The 23,761-nt window shown below is 37.3% G+C and overlaps 1 protein-coding gene across 2 annotated transcripts in view; it reads left to right on the forward strand.

The window, feature by feature from the left end:
* The window catches only part of ZDHHC13 (zinc finger DHHC-type palmitoyltransferase 13), a 47,948-nt gene that overhangs the window by 3,814 nt on the left and 20,373 nt on the right, over positions 1 to 23,761 (forward strand). The window contains exons 2-9 of one of the 2 annotated variants that reach the window (XM_032358558.1): positions 7,119 to 7,264; positions 10,077 to 10,199; positions 12,221 to 12,298; positions 14,051 to 14,195; positions 15,621 to 15,685; positions 17,076 to 17,238; positions 17,482 to 17,607; positions 21,150 to 21,283. In XM_032358558.1, the coding sequence (XP_032214449.1) occupies positions 7,119 to 7,264; positions 10,077 to 10,199; positions 12,221 to 12,298; positions 14,051 to 14,195; positions 15,621 to 15,685; positions 17,076 to 17,238; positions 17,482 to 17,607; positions 21,150 to 21,283 (980 nt within the window). The remainder of the gene's footprint in view (positions 1 to 7,118; positions 7,265 to 10,076; positions 10,200 to 12,220; positions 12,299 to 14,050; positions 14,196 to 15,620; positions 15,686 to 17,075; positions 17,239 to 17,481; positions 17,608 to 21,149; positions 21,284 to 23,761) is intronic. The other variant, XM_032358559.1, reaches the window with a different exon arrangement.

The following is a 23,761-nucleotide window of genomic DNA, read 5'->3' on the forward strand; positions in this document are numbered from 1 at the left end:
TATTAAAAGATTTTATTTGTTATTTATTTGACAGATGAGATCACAAGTAGGCAGAGAGGCAGGCAGAGAGAGAGGAAGGGAAGCAGGCTCCCCGCCGAGCAGAGAGCCCGATGCAGGGCTTGATCCCAGGACCCTGGAATCATGACCCGAGCCGAAGGCAGAGGCTTTAACCCACTGAGCCACCCAGGCGCCCCTTGGCCTAGCTATTTAAATGTGTTCAGAACACTTACATGAGCCTACAGTTAAGCAAATCCATCTAACACAAAGCCTGTTATTAAAGTGTTGAGTATCTCATGTAATTTATTGAATACAGTATTGAAAGTGATAGAATGGTTGTATTGTGTGTACAGTGCTTGAAAGCGTATTGCTTATTCACCCCTTGTGAGTGCATGGCTGAGTGGGAGCTCACTTCAGTGGCCTAGCACCAAAAGTGTCCTACAACATATCACTTGACCTGGAAAAGACCAAAATTCAAAGTACGGTTTTGATTGAATGCATATTTTTTCTACACCATCATAAATTTGAAAAATCCCAAGTTGAATTATTGTAAGTTGGGGATTGTATTGTGATCAGCAGGTGTTCTTTACATTTCCCTGAATGAATGTGTAATGAAAACTCTTATCAGTTTGCTAGCATCATGAGAATTTGAGAATTTGCTTAGTCTCTTCTGTTACCTTTTTTTTTAAATTTAAATCCATTTGCTTGAGAGAGAAGATGTATGGGGAGAGGGGCAGAAAAAGAGGGAGACAGGAAGCAGACTTTGCTTCCCCTACCTGCTGAGTGGGGAGCCTGACATGGAGCTCCGTCGCAGGACCCTGAGATCATGACCTGCGCTGAAGTCAGAGGCTTAACCCACTGAGCCACCCAGGCGCCCCCCTCTTCTGTTACCTTAACATTGCAGGTAGCCATGTGGCAGTTGAGCTTCCACCACCATAAAGGGTGTTTGTTTATGTGAAGGCTCTGTCAGTGCACATTTTAATAATGACTTTTGTAACAGCTCCTCTTCGACGCATCTAGCATCAACGTGGAAGGAACTTCATAGCCTTATTGACCTTCTCCTTCCATTTTACAAATGTAAAAACCGAAGCCAAAAACAGGGTAGATGATCAGCCACCATCATTCAGCCAGCATGAAATCTGAGACTTTGGCCTTATTCTCAAGGGGTTCTCATTTCAATGTGGTAAAAATGAAACAACTAGAGAATACTGAGAAAAAAAACAAAAAATAAAAAATTTTTTTTTGGTAACTGGAGACTTAATTTCTAAAAAGGATTTAGTATCTTGACATAAACTTTGCTTCAGTCTTGGCAATAGGAACATATGGTGGTTTTCCTTAAACAACTTTATGTGACTATCTCCAAAGTTGACCTCCCTGAAAGCAGGACATTCCTTTCCTCACCTGTAGCTCTTGTAAAATTTTGGGAAGTGTGATGTCTAGAGCAAAGGAGCTGTGGTCTCTAAGCTGTTTTGATCATGCGTTCCAATCAGTGACAGTTTTGAGCCTGCACCTTTAAAGTAAAACCCTACCATAATGTGAAAAGTGGGATCGCAAATAGTCATTTTTGTAAAGCATCATTTATGGTAAGATTAGTGGAATGATAAATGAAGCCGCGCCCCAAGCTGGCCAGGAGCTTGGCTCCGGACGCACAGTCCAAATCACTCAGGTACTGACTGCAGTTTGTCCTCACGTGTTGGCAGTTGATCACTCTGATCACTCCACTGATGGGCTGACTTTGTGTCGTGTGGTCGGCTGGGACTTTACAAGTCCTGCTTCCATCTGTTCGAGGTACATGGGACTGGGGCAGATGCTCCTTGCTGAATTTGTATCGTCCCAGGGCAAGTTATTGTAAGATTTGACAATATGTTTCTGAATTCTATTCATTGATTGATAACTCAGTATATACTTGTGGTAAGGTTTTGAATTAAAGGTAAACAGAAACCTGTTTCGGCGTACCTGGGTGGCTTAGTGGGTTAAGCCTCTGCCTTCGGCTGAGGTCATGATCTTCGGGGTCCTGGGATTGAGCCCCACATCGGGCTCTCTGCTCAGCAGAGAGCCTCCTTCCCCCTCTCTCTCTGCCGAGCTCTCTGCCTACTTGTGATCTTTGTCTCTCTCTTTCTGTCAAATAAATAAATAAAATCTTTTAAAAAAACCCTGTTTCAAATTAGCCTTTTTGATAATTTTGATTTTTGTTTTTGGAGGGAGGCTGGCTTTTTGTTAAATCACATTAGATTGTCTTTGTTGTTACTTCAGGCCGTACTGAAGATATTATGCATAGAAGTGTCAGCTTTGCCTTTTTTTGTTTGCTTGGACTTATGCTATTATTGTTGTCCTACTTTATGGCCTCTTTGAGGGAATCAGTGTAAGCCACATGCTTATTTTGGGAGGGGTAACTTAGTTAAAATTAGATGATTTTACTTGAAAATTAACTTAACCTGATGTATATTGCAGTGTGCTGAAGATCTGCCCCCCCACCCCTGCCACACCCTTTGTGCCTTTGCCCTTCTAAGGAATGGGGAGCACAGGTGGGCGTGAAGGACAGTTCCTCCACTGTGTTGTCATTTGGGACAGGTATATGATACATACCTTAGACTCCCCCACACAGCTGACCAGGGTACTCTCTGCACTACACGGAACTTTCCCTTGCTTTCACAACCCCCCCGAACAGGCTGCAGTCATCTGGGACAGTGTTAGAAGCCGTGTGCTTTCTGTCCAGTGCTGTTTCTTCCCGCATTCACTTCACCCTGTCAAGCCCTCTGGGTGGTGGAACTTTTACTCCACTTCCAAGTCACCTTGTAAACAGACTGTAAGGATGACTTGCTTGATGTACAAATCAAAAGAGGCTGGCAGTGCTAAAATTAGTAAAGCTTAAAGAACCGGAGTTGTAAATAGTTGTGATGTGCTCTTTTTTAAAAAAAAGACAAAAGTTATTATAATAGAAGCCTTACCATGTTCTCCTATTACCCAGTAGATCACTGCATATATGGCCTTGAGTGGCCTTGCCTGACTTCAGAGACCACTGACTTCAAAAACAGGCTTTGAGTTTATATAATCATTTCTTGGGTTTTACTCTGCTTTGGATTTTGGCAAAAAATGAGGTGAACAGGAGGTACCTCCTGTCCCTTAGTCCTTACCACCCAATTTTGCCACTTAATCTTATGTTGCCTTCCATTATCATTTTACTCTGTTTGTCTTTATTAGATTCTATTAGACTTAAACTCCTGGAAGGTAGACACTGATGGTTTTCATGCCTCTAGCATAACACTTTGTATGCCATATATACACAATAATTTATTGCTGGAAAAACATGCTCTTCATTGTAACATTCTTTATAGAAGTGAAGGATGAAATCAGCCTACATCTCTGCAACACCATCAGGTTTAGGGGCGCTGACCACCCCCACACACTTAAAAAAAATCATATGTTACTTTTGCTCCCTAAAAACTCAACTACTCATAGCCTGCTTTTGACTAGAAGCCTTACTGATAACAAGAACAGTTGATTAACACATATTTTGTATGTTATATGTGTTATGTTCTGTATTCTTACCATAAAGTAAGCTAGAGAAAAGAAAATGGTAAGAAAATCATAAGGGGGCGCCTGGGTGGCTCAGTGGGTTAAGCCGCTGCCTTCGGCTCAGGTCATGATCTCAGAGTCCTGGGATCGAGTCCCGCATCGGGCTCTCTGCTCGGCGGAGAGCCTGCTTCCCTCTCTCTCTCTCTCTGGCTGCCTCTCCGTCTACTTGTGATTTCTCTCTGTCAAATTAATAAATAAAATCTTTAAAAAAAAAAAAAAAAAAAAGAAAATCATAAGGAAGAGGAAAAACATTTCAGTACTATACTGGATTTATCAACAAACATCGTATGTACGCGGGCCCGTGTAATTCAAACCTTGTTGTTTAAGGGTCAACTATATACACAGTGAGGTACGGATATACCAAACTCCTAATAATAGTATCTCTATTGCTACAAGATTGGAAAGAAAATAGTCTAGGTTTGCTTATCCTTTGTTCAGTTTTATACTGCCAGATCTTTAAAATGAATGTGATTCAGTTTATAATTAAAAACAAAAACAAAAACAAAAAAACGTTGATGTGAAAGGTAGACTGACTCTGGACAGAGTCTAAAATTGACTCTGTCAATTTTAACTAATCTGCAGTTTACTGACACGTTAATGTCAGGGTCCTGATTTAAGTTCAGGACTACCCAGACCTTTATTAAAAAATAGGTTGTCCTTCATCCTCAAGGTAGAAATTTAAGAATTTAATTAAAAAAAAAAAGTTGAATTGTCACAAGAGGTGGGGGCGAATGACTAAACTGTAGTAATTCTGACTGTAGTTCAACTCTTCCTTAACAGCTTGTCTTCTTCCAATCGGATATAATTATAATTGCTATGACATGATGAAAAGAATCCTAAAGTAATGTTCTTATTTATGTTTTAATCTAACTACCTATATGTTTATTTTTAGCTGTGTGCAAGTATGCTTGCTTATAAGGAGTGTGAAGTAGGGAGGTTGAATTCATCAGATAAAGTAGAACTCACTATTCAAAAGAGCATTTGTGGTTCTGGTTCTGAGTAAGATGGAGTAAGCATTTGCCTGTCCCTTTGAAGGCACTGGGCAGAATGTAAGTAGCAGCTATTTAAGGATTCTGAGAAGTAAATCGTAACAGGTAGATGGGGAGAATTCAAGAAACCACTGAACCAGGAGCTAATTTACATCCCCCCCCCCCCACCAACTGGGTCTCCTTCCCTGTTCCCTGCCATGCCTAATCTTGAACCATGGAAGTAAGGATTAGTGAGACAGCACTCTAGGAGAAACCCTCTAGTTCAAGTTCAAGGAACAAGAAGGAGGTCTCCTGGCAGCACAGGTGCCTGAAACTCGGGGGGAGGAGAACTTCCTCTTTGAACCAACGAGTTGTGGTGCCAAGATAGCTGTTCTTAGAAGTGACACCCAAGGCATGATACATAAAAGAAAATAATTGATAACTTGGACTTCATCAAAATTAAAATGTTTGCTATATGAAAGAGACTTCTAAGAAATAGGAAAATAAGCTTCAGGCTGGGAGAAAATATTTGCAAATCGAGACACAAAGGACTTGTGTCTGGAATGTATAATGTTAAGAGCTCTCCAAACTTAACAGTGAGAAAACAAACAGCCCAATTAAAAAATGGGTAAAATACAATTCTCCAAAGAAGATATACAGATGGCAAATAAGCACATGAAAAGATACTCAACTTCAGCCATTAGGGATATGCAAATTAAGACCATGATGCTATACTGCTACCTATCTGTTACACTGATCATACCAGATGCCAGTGAGCATGTAGAGCAGTTGGAACTCTCATACATTGCTAGTGGCAATGCAAAGTGGTACAGCCACTCTGGAGAATAGTTTGACGATTTCTTGTAAATTTAACGTAGATCACCGGATGGCCCAGCAATCTCACTCTTACAGAAGCAAAAATGTATGTTCATACAAAAGCTTTGTACATGAATGTTTAGCAGCTCTACTTAAAATTGCCAAAAGCTGGAAACAGCTTGCCTGGATTGTTTGAATGGATAAACTGTGATACATTCATATAATGGAATACTATACAGCAGGGAAAGAACTATTAATAAGACAGAACCACTGGATTGAGTCTCAGAAAGCATTATGTTGAGTGAAAGAAGCCAATCTTAGAAGATTATATGCTTTAGAATTCTATTACATGACATTCTGGGAAAGATGAAACTAGTGATGAAGAATGTATCTGTGATTGGCAGAAGTTGAGGTAGGGGGAGGGTGTGAGCATAAAGCAGTATCCCAGTGGAGTTTCAATATGGTGGTTAGGTGAAAATACATCATCTTGTATGTTTTTCTTTTTTCTTCTCTGTTCTTTGTTCATTTTTTCCTACTTTTCTTGCCTTTTTATTTATTTATTTATTTATTTTTAAGATTTTATTTATTTATTTGAGAGAGCACAAATGGGGTAGGAGGGAGAAGGAGAAGCATACCCTCTGCTGAGCAGGGAGCCCAATGTCGGGCTCCATCCCAGGACCCTGGGATCGTGACCTGAGTGGAAGTCAGATGCTTAACTGACTGAGCCCCCCCAGGAACCCCTTTTCTTGCCTTTTAAAAAAATAATAATTGGGTGTCTTTAATATATTTTATTTTGTCTCTGCTCTTGGCTTATTATACCTTTTTTTTTTTTTTTTAAAGATTTCATTTATTCACTTGACAGAGATCACAGGTAGGCAGAGAGGCAGGCCGAGAGAGAGGGGAAAGCAGGCTCCCCCCGAGCAGAGAGCCTGATGCGGGGCTTAATCCGAGGACCCTGTGATCATGACCTGAGCCGAAGGCAGAGGCTTTAACCCACTGAGCCACCCAGGTGCCCCTTATTATACCTTTTTATTTAGAGGTTGCCCTTGGGTTACCATTATACTCCTTATCACTGCATACCTGCAAATACTATGATAGTATCTCTTATAACTGTTTTAACATCTTTTAAAAGTATACTGGCAAGTATACTTCCACTTTTCTACAATTACCAAGATATCAAAAAATGAGAAAATATCCCTTATGTTTACCCACATAATTATATATAGCTACTCGTGTGGTCTGGTACTCTGTTCCTTTGTATTGTTTTAGATTGCCGTATGGTATTATTTTCATTTAAGCCTAAAGAAATTCTCTTATCATTTCTTTTAGTATAAGTTTTCTGGCAACTTTCTCACCTTTTGTTTGTCTCAAAAAGTATGTATTTCACCCCCATTTTTGAAGAATAGTTTTGCTGGTGTTTCAGGTTTGCGGTTCTCTCAGCTCTTTAAAACTGTGTTTTGTGTTCTTGCCTGCGCTTACAGGTAAGAAGTCTGAATTCATTCTTATCTTTGTATATTTGTGCCTTTGCAAATGACCTTTGTTTTATGACAAAATATATAATTTGGAATTTTCTCAAAATGAGCATCTCATCTTAGTGGATAGAATTACGATGAAAATCTTTCCTAGGATATGCCTGTAAGACTGGAAGAAATTCTCATTTAAGGATATAGATACTATTGACAGTAGTAGATGCTTCATTATGTAATTGAATGTGACATTAATTCTCCTACTATGCTATGTCAAATTACTCTTATTCTTCAGTGCAGGAATCACAGCCATGGCCCCCACCGTCCAGGATTTGGTCGACATGGAATCTGCGCATCTGAAAGCAAAGAACTTGCTAAAGCGAGAGAAGCTCTTCCTCTTATAGAGGACTCTAGTAACTGTGACATTGTAAAAGCTACCCAGTAAGTCTCCCCAGTGTTTCCTTTTGTCCTGTGTTCTGTTGAATCATAATAATATTTGTACATTTCATGGCAGCCCAGTATATACCTTCCTCACTTCATACTTCAGCACTAACATGTTTGTCCTGCCAGCATCAGAGCATTTGATGCAGTGCACCTGATTCACTCTTGATTACCTGTCTCTCCCATTGAGTCAAGAGCAGCTTCTTAGCAAAAGCATGTCGTTTTCATCCTTGTCGTCCCAGTGCTTTTGCATAGTTCTTGTCTTGTATCAGGTGCTGGATAAACCTTTGTTGAGTGAATGAATGATTATAAATGATATTAAAGTTTGAAAGTATAAGTTTGAAACACAAATCTGAGTGTTTAAAAAGGTACTACAACCTAAATAGGTCAGTGGGATGGGAAAAATATCAGCTCACACATTTATGGATATTTTAAACAGTTATTTATTGAGTACTTTCTGTGCACCTATTGTATTAGAGGCACTGGAAGAACGCTAGTAAGGTAAAATAGATTTTCCGACCGCTTGAAACATACAGCGGGTTATTTGCTTGCAAATGGAAAGTGTGTTTTGAAAGTTTCCCCTTAAGATTTCCATATGTGGGTACTTGCATTAAATCATTTCTAACATTTTTTTTCATTTCTAACATTTTTATCCTCATGGATCTCACTGTTCATTAACAACCAACCCGCCTCTTGCCATTGAACATATTTTGAAATATTTTGTCTGTCAGACTTCATTAATTGACTACTGTAATCAAATACAAATCTGTCCATCAGAGCTTTCAATCAACATTAAGGAACTAATGTTATCACATTAACTTGATATAATTTCTATTAAAAGCAAAGATGTTTGGTGATTAATAAGCCTGTTAACCTTAACAAAGACTAATGTGTTATTTATGTTTAAAAATAATCGATGATTATTTTAGTATTCTGATTACTAATTTATATGAACTCTAGAGACCCTTGGAACTGCTCCTTTAGGTGAATATTATTTGCTATTCTGATTTTTATATGAAGGTAAGAATGTTCTTAAGGTAAATATTTGCTTTAATTAGCATAGAAGCATTTAAATATTTATCTGCTGTCAGTAAAGCTCTGTTATGATGAATGTAAGAAATTAGGCAACATTCACAGGGAATCTCAGTAAAAACTCGCATTTTATATCTTTCCTGAAATTTCCTCCAGGTCTTGGACCTTCTTAAATGGTTGTGGGAATATAATTAGGTTGTATTTGGAAAGGGCCAAAGAGAACTGGGATATGTACATTGTCTAAATCACTAAAAGCCTCATTAGTGTTTACTCATATTTCTCACATAAGGGAAGTATTTCTTTATCAGTGAAATGTTAAAGTTGATATTTAAAACTTGGAGAATATGAATATATGTATCATTGTCAACAGTTCACTTTCTTACTTCTCTTTTCACTTAGCATTGTCAAACAGGTATCTCTGTCTTTTAAAAAGTGCCATAAAGTCAGACTGATAAGCCTACATATTTTGGTAAGGCAGAAATTATTTAATCTAAAATGTGATTTTGGCCCTCGAGGGCCTATTGAAATATTCGAGTCCTTCTAAATGGGAAGAAGTCTGAAAGAAAGGCTAAATGGTCTGTTCGAGACTTAATAGTTACTGTTAGAAAGAAATAAAGCTAATGAATGATTTTAAAAATTACTGTAACATTAAGAAGAGTCATTTCTCATTCTGATAATTTAATAACACTCTTAAATATTCCTCAAGTCCATCCCTCCTTTTCCATCTCTTAGTTTAGGTTCTCTTTGGCTCTCACCTGTATTTCTGTATAAGAGTCACCCTCTTCTTCTTTTTTAAAATATTATTTATTTGTTTATTTGACACAGAGAGAGAGAGAGAGAGAGGCAGTGAGAGAGGGAACACAAGCACGGAAGTGGGAGAGGGAGAAACAGGCTTTCCACTGAGCAGGGAGCCCAATGCGGGGCTCAATCCCAGGACCCTGGGATCATGACCTGACCCAAAGGCAGTTGCTTAATGACTGAGCCACCCAGGCGCCCTGAGTCACTCTCTTCTAATTAACTTCCATTCTACCACTAACGCGATCTACTTAAAACTCAAAGTGTATGTGCTTTCCTCTTTAAAACCTTCAGTGGCTTCCTTTTAAGCTAAGCAGTCTAAACTGCGTAGCATGGCCTAGAAGGCCCACGCAGTCTCTGCATACCTCTTCTAGCCTTGTCTCTTGCCATTCCCTTTTTTTAATGCTTTATGTTTCTGCTGTGCTAACTCGCTTATATTTCTCTGAACATCATGCAGTTTCTCATCTCTGATTTTTGTCCAGTCTGTTTCCTTAGCCTCAGATGCCTTCCTTCAACCTGTGAAGCAGTTCACATATATCATGCTTCATCTCCAGGAAGGAGATCCTTCCTTTCTTTGCTGTAACTATACCATATCTACATTGTATTGTTAAATTTTATCCCATTCCAAGTTTGCTGTTGTCTGTCTCCCTTATTAAGGGAGAGGATTGTAGTCAGGGATCAGCACTATACATTTCTAGCATATAGTAGAGGATAATATGAAATTTACTGAAGGGAGGGGAAATGTGAATGTTGAAGCTTAATTAGGAAAATCAAGTTCAACTCCCAAGTAGGTTGATCTGGTCAGTTAGTAAATAAGGTTTACTTTTGTTGTTTGGCTTAACAGTATGCCCTCTGTGTATGTCTTTGTTAATTACTGTATTCCTGTGTCAACTGAAAGGTTAGATAAAGACATGGTAAAAGGAAGAAGTTTTGGTATTTGAAATTATTTTAATGGTATTAATTGTGCTTTTTTAAAAAATTTGAGATACGGGATTTTTGAACGTTGTAAAGAATTGGTAGAAGCAGGATATGATGTCAGGCAACCAGACAAAGAAAATGTGTCACTTCTTCATTGGGCTGCTATAAACAACAGGCTGGATCTTGTAAGGTAAGATGGGATATATGTGTGTTAATTAAGTGTGTTTGTTGTTCTAGATCTCTCTTCATTTTTTTCTTCAAGTACAAGTATGAATGTTGTGCCATCTGTCATCTTTTATTGTGAATGAATACCTGAAACTTTGTGCCCCACACATCGGTTATCATAGTGTTGAAAAGAACCTTAGTGATCATCCATTTTAGGACTCTCACTGGACCCTAAAAGAAAAATTGAAGATAAAGCCAAGGGGGCCCATTGTAAAGATAAAGTTCTGGCAGTGAAATTTAACATTTTTCTGTGTTTGTTTCTCTTTTCTAAGTAAGCTCTAGACCTAGCGTGGGGCTTGAACTCACAACCTCAAGATCAGGGATTGCATGCCTTTGACTGAGCCAGCCAGGCACCCACCCCCCCCCCAATTTTTTTTTTTTTTTTTTTTTTTTTTGGTTAGGATTTATTTATTTTAGAGGGAAGAGCAGAGGGAGAGTGAGTCTCAAGCAGACCCCACACTGAGCTCAGAGCCTGATGCGGGTCTCAGTCTCATGATGCTGAGATCATGACCTTCACCAAAACCAAGAGTTGGGTGTTCAATTGACTAAGCTATCCAGGTACCCCACCCCCATCATTTTTTGAAAGGGAAAAGCATAACAAACTGTCTCAGACTAGAACAGAAAGTTTCATCTAGTTTAGAAGAAACATTAACATATTGTACTTTGTCATAATGCCAGTAAGAGTCGATCGGTAGGGGAATGATTTAACCGTTTTTTAAACTACATACAGAATACATTTTTAAGTAGACATGTATTAAGTTGTATAAAGTATTTCCCCTTCATAGAGTGGTGCTGTCTACCCAGAGTTTTTTGGTTTGTCTCTTAATTTTATGCTTTAGTGTGTAAAATATATGTGTGCATGTGAATGTGTATATATTTTTGTATGATATAATATTTAAAAACCCTGGCATATAAGAAAATAAAAATGGACTAACATTTAAAATATACTAAAATAAACACACTTTATGCTCACAGGCAAATATCTTTTCTGTGGAAATAAACTAGAATACTATTTGGATATTATGATATATGAAGCACAACTTTAAAATATTATAAATTATAATAATTATAAATATTATAATTATATCATAATAAATATATATTATATAATATATAAAATATATATAAATAAAATATATTTTATATAAAATATAATAAAATTATTTTAATCTGCTATATATTTTAATTTGCTACTATATTATATTATAAAATAAAATAAATATAATATATAAAATTAAATATATATAAATATATAGAAAATATGTATAAAATTATATATAGAAAAATATATAACATTTATAGACTATATATAGAAAAAATATACAAAATTATATATTATATAATATGTTTTATATATAATATGGATATAAAATAAAAATAAATATTATAAAATATAATTATAGTAATTATAAATATTATAATTCCTGTAAACCACAAAATAAAGTCTCTTTACCTTATAGGTTTATTTGATACACTGTATCACACCTGTGACCCCGAAATAGAAAGCCAAATACTCAAAATGTCTAACTTTTCTGAAAGGATTTTGAATTAAGTTTTTACTACTTATTTTTAGAATTCAATCCCACCTAGTAATTCTGATTCTAAACCGTTAAAAGTGACATAATTTCACCTTTCTTCTTGCAAGTTAAGTAGAATGTGTGATCCTAAATGTTTTGAATATAAACCATTTTAAGAGTTCTGGGTAATTAGAGTATGCAGTGAGTAGTTATCGTGCATTTGGTGTGTCAGTTCTAATGGAATGTTCCTGACAGCAGGAATCCTTACTGAAATGCCGAGAATATTTCACCAGGGATCTGTTTGATGCTATGTGTGAATCCCTTGAATCTCATGTAGGTCTGAGTGCTTCTAGAGAGGGTTATTATAATTTGTTTTCGTGTATTTATTACAACGAAAAACTAATGTTTTCTTTCTCATCATGAATTTTTAGTTTTAAGTCTTACTTTCATTTATGTCTGCTCTTAATAGGTTTTATATTTCAAAAGGTGCTGTAGTAGATCAGTTGGGTGGAGATTTAAATTCGACTCCTCTTCACTGGGCCATCAGGTAAAGATTTTTTTGAATACTGAAAGTGCTATTCAGAATCTAAGTGACTTTTCTGTGATAATGGAAGTGTTTTGTTTTGTGCTAGCCAGTGTGGCTAATGCAAGTAAGGAAATGAATTTTTAATTTTATTTAATTTTAACTAATTTAAATAGCCACATGTGGCTAGTAACTACCATATGGGAAACTGCTGTTATAGACCATTTGAAAGGCTTTCTTTCCCTTTTTTCCCTTTCTTCATTAAAAAAAAAATTACAGTTTCAAAGAGTTTCCAGAGATGGTGTGTTTTTGTGTTTAAGTTTCTACTATGATGCTTAAATTCAAGTATGTGTGTTATATTTCCTTATAATCAAAATAAGTATCTTTATATCTGATCACATGGATAAAGCTATAGTTCAGAGAACTGTAAACTCAGTTCCTTTTTTTTTTTTTTTTCAAATTTTTATTTAAATTCCAGTTAATTAACGTGCAGTGTAATATTGGTTTCAGGAGTAGAATTCAGTGATTCATCACTTACATACAACACCCAGGGCTCATCATAACACGTGCCCTCCTTAATATCCATTTCAGTCAGTTCTTTTCTCTGCTATATATTGGCCTTTTGAAGCTGTAGTTGATATATGCCTGCCTTGATAACTTTTTTTTTTAAGGGAGATTTCTTTCTTTTTTTTTTTTTCTTAAAGATTTTATTTATTTATTTGACAGAGAGAGAGAGACAGAGAGACAGTGAGAGAGAGAACACAAGCAGAGGGAGTGGGAAAGGAAGAAGCAGGCTTCCTGCTGAGGAGGGAGCCCGATGCAGGGCTCCATCCCAGAACCCATGGATCATGACCTGAGTCAAAGTCAGATGCTTAACGACTGAACCACCCAGACGCTGTGTCTTGATACTTAATAATTTCTTCATCTGTCACTTTAATCCCAGTCTCTGGTGGTGGGGTTGGCATGAACCCCAAACTAAAATGAATAATTGTACATTTAAGAAAAGGAGTGAAATCTTTTTTCCATATCCAAGAATTTTGAAGAATCTAGGTTAACTCATCCCTTTTAAGTTAGCAAGATACAGTGCTTTACATGGAAAATGAGCCACAATCAAGTGTAAAAGTATGTAGTTTCCAAGAATAAATAATATTATCACAGTATTTCTGTAGTTTGTGAATGTTGTACTTCATTGTATCTGACTCATGATTATTTCTTGATTTTTAAAATAGCAGCAATGCAGTTTAAGTAGTTTTAAAGTTTTCATTTTGGGCATTAGTCATGTAAAGTTATTACTTATATGTGGTAGCAACATAAGATTTATAGTGGATTGGGAGGTTATTAAGTGTATTACCAGCACTCAAGAAGGACTTTATAGATAGCTCTAAGTTTGGAGCCTTAAAGTGAAATATGTCTAGAGAATCTCCAGTGTTTTAAAAGTCTATTAGGGGGGCGCTTGGGTTCAGTGGGTTAAGCCGCTGCCTTCGGCTCAGGTCATGATCTCAGGGTCCTAGGATCGAGTCCTGCATGGGGCTCTCTGCTCAGCAGGGAGCCTGCTTCCCTCTCTCTCTCTCTGCCTGCCTCTCCATCTACTTGTGATTTCTCTCTGTCAAATAAATAAATAAAATCTTTAAAAAAATAAAAAAATAAAATAAAAGTCTATTAGGAAATACTGTTTATATTGAACCAAAATCTCTCATGTCTTAGGGATATCAGTTTTTCCCTTAAGTTTTTCTGCATGCTACAGAAAACTGTATAATTTTTATCCTCTCTTTACAGACAAGGGCATTTGCCTATGGTCATATTACTACTACAGTATGGAGCAGACCCCACTCTCATTGATGGGGAGGGCTTCAGCAGCATCCACCTGGCAGTATTATTTCAACACATGCCCATTATAGCATATCTCATCTCCAAAGGACAGGTATGTTTTGAAACCTATCTTATACTCCAGCTGTTGTGAAGCTGAAGAGATTGGAAGGATAATTAGTAATACTCTGTCCTCATTTTTAAAGTGAAGTTAAAGATATCCGGATAGTCAAATATTAGCCTCTGTAAGGCTAGCTGTGCTAGTTTTCTAGCTTCATTGGAGCAAAAAGGACAGATCATTTAGCACAGTAACATGTAATAGATATTTTTGAAACGTGTAAGCCTATAATAGTTTTCCTTATGATCCCAGTAATTTGCAGAGTTTTTCAAAAACATGACTTCAAAAGCCTGTATTTTTCTTCTGGTTGAATATAGGAATGGTAGTCAGATCACTAAATTAACCCATCATTTGCTTTCATTATTTGAGTCCAAATGGGAGACCAATTTGAATATGTGCTTCTTATTGTTCTCTAAAGTAATTCCATGAAAAATGACTTGCCTTAAGAGGCATCCATTTATGGCACAGGTTAAATTATAGGGTATTGGCGGTGGGAGTTTCACTGTCAGCTGTTCTTGTCTGGGATCTGCTTTCTGGTTGCGAAGTAGTTTATGTATCAGCAGACTTGCCTGTAACAGGCGTGGAAACATGTTTGCACAAATGCTCTTGGAATGATTGTGTTCTTTTTAAATAAGCACTTTCTCTCAGACTTAGCCAACTGAAGTAGAATAATTATAACCTCTTGGGTCTCATTTTGGGAAGACGTATGAGGAGGAGCCCTGTCTGCCTCTCTTTCGGCTCTTTCCTGAGTTGTATTCCTCCAAGGCCCAAGAGATTCTTTGGTAACTGAAACTCTTTCTTTGACTTGGATGGAATCATTATTGTGTGCCTCAAGCCTGGGCCATCTTATTAAAAGGAGCATATCCTCGTGGAGATAGGGTTTCCTTTTTTCCCCGCTCTATCCTGGAAAATAGAAAAGAATTTTTCATGCTTTTACTCTTTGAAACGTAAGTCCAAAAATATGGTGAGTTGCCTCAGAAAAGATGGACATTTCACCATCCCTTGAAGTATGTTTACGTAAAGACTGGGTGCTGTTACATAAGACACGATGGTTGGAAATAGTGTGTCAGTTAAGTTGTAACCTAGATGATTCCTAAGGTCTCTGAGTCTCTTATATTTGGTGGTGATTATTAGCGTTCTCCCCCTTCCCTTAGCTCTCTTCCTTTCACATCATATACTTTAAACTATATATTCACGTTTTCCCTTTAAGAATATTTTGTAGAAAACGGTGAATTTTTATCCTATGGATTTGAAGCAGAATATTCTTTTGTTCAAATGATATTAGAACCCTTCTTGTAAACACAACCCTTCTTGTAAACCCTTCTTGTAATGTTGAATGTATTAGAGAGCTACTTCCATTAAGAGAAGAGAGAATTTTGACGGCGTTTACAGTAAGTCTGATTGACTCTTCCTTTTGGACAGAGTGTGAATATGACAGATTTAAATGGGCAGACACCTCTGATGTTATCAGCTCACAAAGTACTTGGGTAAGTATATTTAATTGAATTGCCTCATTTTGATTCTTGGTTCTAATTTCTCTGTATGTAATTTTAAATATCTTAATCTATGTTGAGATGATAATACCGTCTGAAGAGAAAAGGAAGATTTTCCACCCTGTGACTGCTAGGAACTTTTAATGTAGTTGTGGTTAAGCACCACTGAAATAAATTTTCTTTTTCCCAATAGCTTTTTCCCGATAGTTTGAAAGCTACTAATAAGAAAAAAATTTCCTTATAGAACAGGTAGAGAATCCATAGCATATACTTACTAATATGACTTATATTTCTGACTTTGCATTTTTTAAAAAATGGCTTCAAGTTTAAATGTTCTCATAATTTGAAATCTGGATGATAAAATCTTTTCAGAAAACAGTACGTTTTGAGGCTCTCTGACATTGTTGACTGCTCTGAAAATATTAATTGTAACTGATCTACGAATATAGTCTATTGATGTGTTTATATCAAGTATTTACATATTTAAGTTTTTCTATGTATTATATAAACACATGTGATTAATGACCACCAGATAGTCAATGTCTGGTATTCTTTCTGTCCAAATACTTGCTACAGTTTTACCTTTATGAATTTGTTTCCAGTGTTGTACTTAATTTCTGATTCTGCTTTTACTTAGGACCTCTCTCCTAGGAACTGAGTTAGTTGTGATGCCATTACATTTTATTCATGGAGTGCTGGGGGCTGGGGGCTCAGTTTTATTAAAAAGCATTTCTTCTTTTCTGGTGATAACACTAAAGTCAGATAATAGTGTTTAAAGATATTGATAGAATAAGTAGAATACTGCTTTATTAAAAGAATCTCTTGAGTAGTCATGAAAGAAGGGAAGATATTGATGGTAAAGTAAAAATATTGAATGCTGCCTGCTATTCCATAGGTTTCTAAGATAAATAAATAATTTAGGACATTATTTCTACCTGTTTTATTTAATAATTGGTTAAAGGGAACGTGAAAAGTTAGCTTTTGGTTTATCGCCTCAGATAGAATGTTGTACATTTAGTTTTAATTAGGTAAATAACATAACATTGGCCGAAGTTAAATTCACAATTTAAGAAAAAATGTTAACCAAGAGAACAACAACATGAAAATAAAAGGTTAAAAACAAAAGAAGTTATTTCATTGTACTGATGTTGTGAAATTAAATTATCTGTGTAGCAGACTGTCACTTCCTGGATGTCTTTTTGAAAGGTGCATCTCTCCTATTAACCCCTGGAATAGAACTCTGCAGAAAGAAGTTTCTTGGTTTTCAGAATACTTAACTGATTGGTCAATTTATATGTTAGCTTAAAAGATCCATAATTTTGCATTTACCCTTGAAGTCATTCATCTCTCTAAAACTCCTGGGTATTTTATTGTTTTGAAACAGACCAGAACCAACTGGATTTCTTTTAAAGTTTAATCCTTCTCTCACTGTGGTTGATAAAATACACCAGAACACTCCCCTCCACTGGGCAGTTGCAGCAGGAAATGTTAATGCGGTCGATAAACTTTTGGAAGCTGGTTCTAGCCTGGATATCCGAAATGTTAAGGTATGACCAGGTATTTATCGCCCTTAGTTTATTATGTCTTCTGTGAGGATATTAGTACATCAACATAAACATAAGCTACGCATATATTTTCAATTAACCACAGGATAAATAACCACGAACTGTAGCTGGCTACTTTCAGAATGAATACATTTGAGTCTATGATTCTGCTGATTTCTTATCAAATGTTTAGCACCCATACTCTGTAGAAAATATAATTGAATATTCTCTCTCTCTCTTATTAAGGGTGAAACACCTCTTGACATGGCTTTACAGAATAAAAATCGCCTCATTATTCACATGCTAAAAACAGAGGCAAAAATGAGAGCCAACAAGAAGTTCAGACTTTGGAGGTGGCTGCAGAAATGTGAGGTATTTTCATATGGGTTCTGTTCTATGGGCCATAAAAAGGACTGTTTTGTTCATTTGTGTTTGTTTTTGAAGGTAAATCAGGGAGGAAACCAGGGCGAAACCAGGAAATTAGCTTAGTGCTACATTACATCTGCTAATTGCATCTTTTCCACACATCACATGGCCCAGAGTTGGAAATTTGGCATTTTGTTAGCAATTTACTGGTGATCCTCAGCTAGATGGCTCTAAAGCTGTGTGTTATCTTGTGAATGTCATAGCATACTTCCATATTTAATGAATGAATTGAAAACAGACTGATTTTTAAAGAAACAAAAGGAGAAATACCTTGTTGAGAGAAAATTTATAGAAGTTTTTTTTTCTTTTTCTTTTTTTTTTTTTTTTAAGATTTTTATTTATTTGATAGAGGTCACAAATAGGCAGAGAGGCAGACAGAGACAGAGGTTGGAAGCAGGCTCTCTGCTGAGCAGACAGCCCGATGCAGGGCTTGGTCCTAGGACCCTGAGATCATGACCTGAGCTGAAAGCAGAGGCTTTAACCCCCTGAGCCACCCAGGTGCTACTGTAGAAGATTTTCTTATAGAACTTGTTTTTATTGAAGTTTTTTTCAAGAGGAAAATAGTAACATTCAACACAGAGGAGTTAGACTTTAAAAATAAGTGTTGCAGACTTCAAGCATGTGATGGCTCCTCACAAAATAAAAACATCTGGAATTTCTACAGATGTACCCCGAGTTTACTCTTGGTTTAAGTTGGCAGTTCTGAGTGATGTTCTTCTAAACTTAATTGATAGAGAAAGTTAGGAAGTTCAGCTTGTTCTTGTGAATGGCCCCCCAAATCTAAGTCATATTAGTGAATATAATTCAAATTGTTAAAAACGAGATATTGAGTTGATTCTACTTTTTTAATGTTTTCAAATAAGACAGATGACATCATCTTAGCTAATAATGATTAGTAATTATACCCTACATCGATTCTAAATTCACGGGCACCAGATTTCTGTGCAGAGGGTCATCACAAATATCGCACCAATTTTGCATTCAGATGTATGGAGGGAGAGAGGAAGGAGTAACTGTCACTCCTCAGTATCCTTTGCCAGCCCCTTTGCTTCTCTCCTACCCCCATATTGGTAGGGTGCCCCAGGATTTTGTTCTTGGACCTCTTTTTTAATCCATTCATTCCCTTGGTGATTTCATACACTTCCATGGCTTTATTCTTTTTTTTTTACGGTTTTATTTATTTATTTGAGAGAGGGAAAAAAAGAGCATGAATGAGAAGTAGGGGCAGAAAGAGAGGGAGAAACAGACTCCCCAACTGAGCCACCCAGGCACCCCCAGTGCACTTCCATGGCTTTACATACCATGTATATGTTGACTGCTTCCAAAGTTATCTCTAGTTCAGATCTTTCCAGACTCCTATATCAAATTACCTACTTGAATTACCCAGTTCAGTGTCTGATAGGCAGCTCCAGCATAACATATCCAAAACTGAACTCCTTATCTTTGCCCCACTCCTCCCTAAGTATTCCATCCACAGCCTTTCCCTTAGTAGGTGGCAGCTCTGGCCTCCCAGCCATTTTTGCCTTTTCTCTGTCACACCATGTATCTAGTCCATTAGCAAAACATATTGGCTAATTCTGTCCTCAGTGTATTTCCAGAGTCTGACCCTTCTCACTGTTCCACTGGTGGCATTTTGGTCCAGCCACCATTATCTTCCATGCGGATTATTGCAGTTGTCTCACATCTCCTTGCCCCACTCACCTCTAGTCCATTGTCAGCGGAGCAGGCAGATGAATCTTTTGAAATGTAGGGCAGGTCCTGTCATTCCTCTGCTCAGAATCCTGTGATACCTCCCCCTGTGTCACAGAATAAAAACCAAAGTCCTTACCGTGACTTATAAGGCTCTATGTGATCCAGCTTTTATGTACTATTAAATCACTTAGTACATTTATCTTGTCATCTTCTGCTAGAATTTAAGCTCCATGGGAGAAAGGCCTTAAGTCGTGATCTGTCCCAGGTACCTAGAACAGTACCCAGCATACAGTTTGCACTGGAATAGTTATTGAGTGAATAAATACTGTGACTCGTCTATGAGTGTTAATGTCTGGGGTTAAAATTTGAGATCTGTATTTAATTCATATTTTTATTCTGAGATTATGTTGCCTGTAGATTCTAAGTTTACTACATTTTAAAAAATCTAAACTTGCTAATTTTATGTTGCCATGCAAATTAGATTTAAGATTTTATTTTTATTTATTTATTAAGAAAGAGTTTATTTATTTATTTGACAGAGAGAGAGACAGTGAGAGAGGGAACATAAGCAGGGGAAGTGGGAGAAGAAGAAGCAGACTTCCTGCTGAGCAGGGAGCCTGACGCGGGGCTCGATCCCAGGACCCTGGGATCATGACGTGAGCTGAAGGCAGAGGCTTAACGACTGAGCCACCCAGGAACTCCTAGATTGAGGGTTTTAAAGATTTGATAGCATTGGAAACTATTCATCCCCAGAATATTTAGAGAAGTAAAAATCGAAGAAAATAGGGCAGAATATAGTTTCTCTCTTTGCTGTTACAGAGGTCACATGTATTGCAGTTAGGGGACTGCAGTGCAGCAGTGTGATGCCCGGCTTCAGTGCCACAGTCACCTGCACTGTTGGTTCATAGACTGAACCAATAGATCTGAAGGATTAGCATCCTGAGGATTTATTTCAGTCTTTGGCCTTTGTATGTCACTTGACAACAGAGAACTACTCCTTTCTTAAAACTCTCTTCTCTGGCTTCATGGGACCTTTCTCTTGGTTTTCATCCTGCCTTTCTGGTCACACCAGTCAGTCTTTCTTGGTTACCTCTGACGACTTAGCTTTTCCCCCCTTAAATGTTTGTGTTAGTCAAGATTCTGCTCCTTTCTACCTGTACGTCCTTGGGATGTTGTTCATTCCTGGCTTTTCAGCCTATATACTGATGAGTACAAAATGTTCTCCTGGGTGATAGACCTGCTTTTCCTGTCTGCCTCTTGGGTATCTCCTAGATGCCCACAGACATCTGAAATTCCACATGCCCTAAACTATCATCTTTTCTGCAGGCTTGTTCCCTCTGACCTTCTTTATTAGGGGATGGCACCATCTGGTGTCCAGGCTGGAACTCCTGTATTCTCCTCATTGAGTCTTGAGTATATTGATTTTTGTGTGGTTCCTTTGTTTTGCTTTATGCTTTCTGACCTGTAGTTACTGTTAGAAAGAAATTATTTTTAAAAATGTCAGCTCTCATGAACACTTTTCTAAAAGACCACCATTTCTTAGAGGGGAAGAAAGCGAAAGAAAACCTGTTTAAGCAATATTTTATAACATTTAAGTCTTTTAAAAGATTGTTTCCAAAATTTGTGGTTTCTCAGACTTCATATTTATCAGTCAGCAATTTCAAGGAAAAAACTCTGTATTCTGCTATTGTATTAATTGTTATCATTTAGGAAGTAGTTCTTTTGTTGTACTAATCATTGTTAGAAACTTAGGATGTAAAATCCATAAGGTTCTAAAATTCTCAATCTCTTAATAGCTCTTCCTGCTGCTGATGCTTTCTGTGATTACCATGTGGGCTGTTGGATACATACTGGACTTCAATTCAGATTCTTGGCTTTTAAAAGGATGTCTTCTATTAACATTGTTTTTTCTGACATCTTTGCTTCCAAGGTGTGTATATTAGTCTTTGCAAGGCTGGTTATTGCATTTCTATTTGATTGCTTATTTCTGTTGTTGATCAGCTAGAATCATAGGTTTTTATTGAGCTATGAATGTTACTTACCACACAGAAAATTCTTCAGGGGTGGTGGGAGGGAAGGGCTTCGATAGTATATTATTTAGCTAAAAGCAAATTGGTCAACCCAATATTCTGATTGAATTGGCAATTGGTGGAAAATAAAGGTCCTAGCTCACTTTTTGAATTGTTGATTTGGATAAATAATGAGAAGATTTTTGTAACTGTTTTTATATCATGAAACATTTTTGCCCATTTTTCAGAAATGTTTTTTCCTTAATCTAAACTCATTTTAAGCTCATTGTTTTTGCTCTTAATGCTTTATAGTTGAAACAACCTAATTAAATTGTAGGAAATTAGTAGCTAAATTGTAGTTAAAGTAGTAGCTATGGTATGGTTCTGTTTTTAGGAAAATATTATGCAGGATTATATATAGTCATGGTTAAGAGTCAGGTTGCCTGGGTTCAAGTCAGGCTTTACCACACAGCATTCTGACATTGATTAAGTTGCTTTACCTCTCCGCGCCTCACTTTGTTCGTCTATAAAATGTGGATAATAATTGTGACAATCCCTGCTTCACGGTTAATGTATATACAGTGGTTAGAACCATGGCTGACATACATCACTCAATAACCATACCACACCCCAGTCTTTTCTCACTTCCATTTTTCAGTAAAATGGCATCCGGTTCCCTGTGTGAATAATGAGTGTCATCCTTGGATTACTTTCATCTTTGATTCATCCCTTTCCACCAGCTCATCACCAAGTCCTTCCTGCCCTTTGTCCAGTTTATTCTCTCCATCTCCTTGACTGGGACCCTAGACTGACGTCCCTAACTGGTCTTAACTTCAGCTCTTATCCCTTTATAGTTCATCCCCATTTAGCAATCAGCGCGGTCTTTTAAAAAGGCAAATAAATCATTTTCTGCCTTTTCTCCCTGCTTAAAGCCCTCTGGTTCCTTTTCTGTGTCTTCAAAATAAAATCCAGACTCCTTGCCTGTGAGGTATTACGTGATTCAGTCTCCCCTCTGATTTCATCTCTTTCCTCTCTTCCCTTCTTTGCTCTTCTACCTTCTTTCTGTTTCTAGAACACATTGTTGAGCTCATGCCCAGCCTCCCCTCCAGCCCTGGGCCTTGGCTCTTGCTTCTGTCTTTGTCTGAAGTGTTCCAGTGCCATATTGTTGTAGAGCAGGGTCACTTCCTTAGGCTGTCCCTGACTAACTCTCTGCATCACTGTTTGATTTCCTTCATAGCACTTCATCACCGTTTCCTGGAGTGTTAAGGCCCCTATAAGCAGGAAACTTGTTCTCCTGCTCAATATTTTCACTTAGTGAATGAAAGAAAAATGTAATGATGATGATCCATAGAAAAGGATCTAAAAGGAAATACAGTGTTGCTCTCTTCAGAGTGTGGTGTTCAGTATTCCTATGCCCTTTTTTGCTTGCCAGCGTTTTCCGGAATAAGCATGAGCCACTTGAGTCATAAGAAAAAACAAAGTATTAGAGGAAGCTTACTCTTGGTCATGTAAGAATAGGACAGTTGGTGGGGAATTAATTAGAATATAGATGCAAAGTAAAAACTTACGTTTCTGAAAAATACCAGAATGCTTAAAATTACCTGCTATTCAGAAAACTTGTAACTTAGAGATATTTATTCATTTTCCACTAATTAGATTGACTCCGTTACCAAAGACATTTTAAGCCAAATCACCAGGCATTTAAATCATTGCTTTGGGGTTTTTGTTTTTGCTTTGGCTTTTTCAGAGAGAAAGCCAGACCTGGCAGTATCTACTCACTTAGGATAGGAGCATTTGAGATTTTGTCTGTTCTGGTAGAAACCAGCAGTATGCAAAAATCATATGAAACCTTTGTTTCTGCTGACAGTGTGTCGAGGTCTTCATAAGCTAGGCTTGGCATATGGATACAGTTCAAATGGGAGACAAATGTATATGGCACCTTTATCCATCCTGCTTTTATTTCTGACTTATTCTTCTGTAGAGACCCAGTTTCATGGAGCATAGGCAGCTGCAAACTTCTACTACTATTTAGGCTCCAGGGGCAGTTGCTTATCAATCCAGGCTGCTCTGTGGTGCCTGTTAGAAGTAGGTAGGTCATGGTCGCAGACTTACAAATTAGGTAGTTCACTGCACTGCTTAATTCAGTCAAACATCAAACACATTCGTGCTGCAGGATCTCAGGTCATGCTGTGGAGGTTCCATGGGCTCCGTTTGGCCTATTCTGGCAGCATTTTATGTGCCTGAAGTTTGGGATCTTTAGTTTTTCTGAAATATTTTATCACGATGATGCTCATATTTTGAGAGCTTTTTAAAAAGTCCTTTTCCTACCTGTCATCAACCATTTTTTTTTCCTGGTATAACATTGTAAAACAGATCCAGGTAAACTCTGTTTATGCACA

Source organism: Mustela erminea, chromosome 9, assembly GCF_009829155.1.
Source record: "Mustela erminea isolate mMusErm1 chromosome 9, mMusErm1.Pri, whole genome shotgun sequence".
Taxonomy (NCBI): domain Eukaryota; kingdom Metazoa; phylum Chordata; class Mammalia; order Carnivora; family Mustelidae; genus Mustela; species Mustela erminea.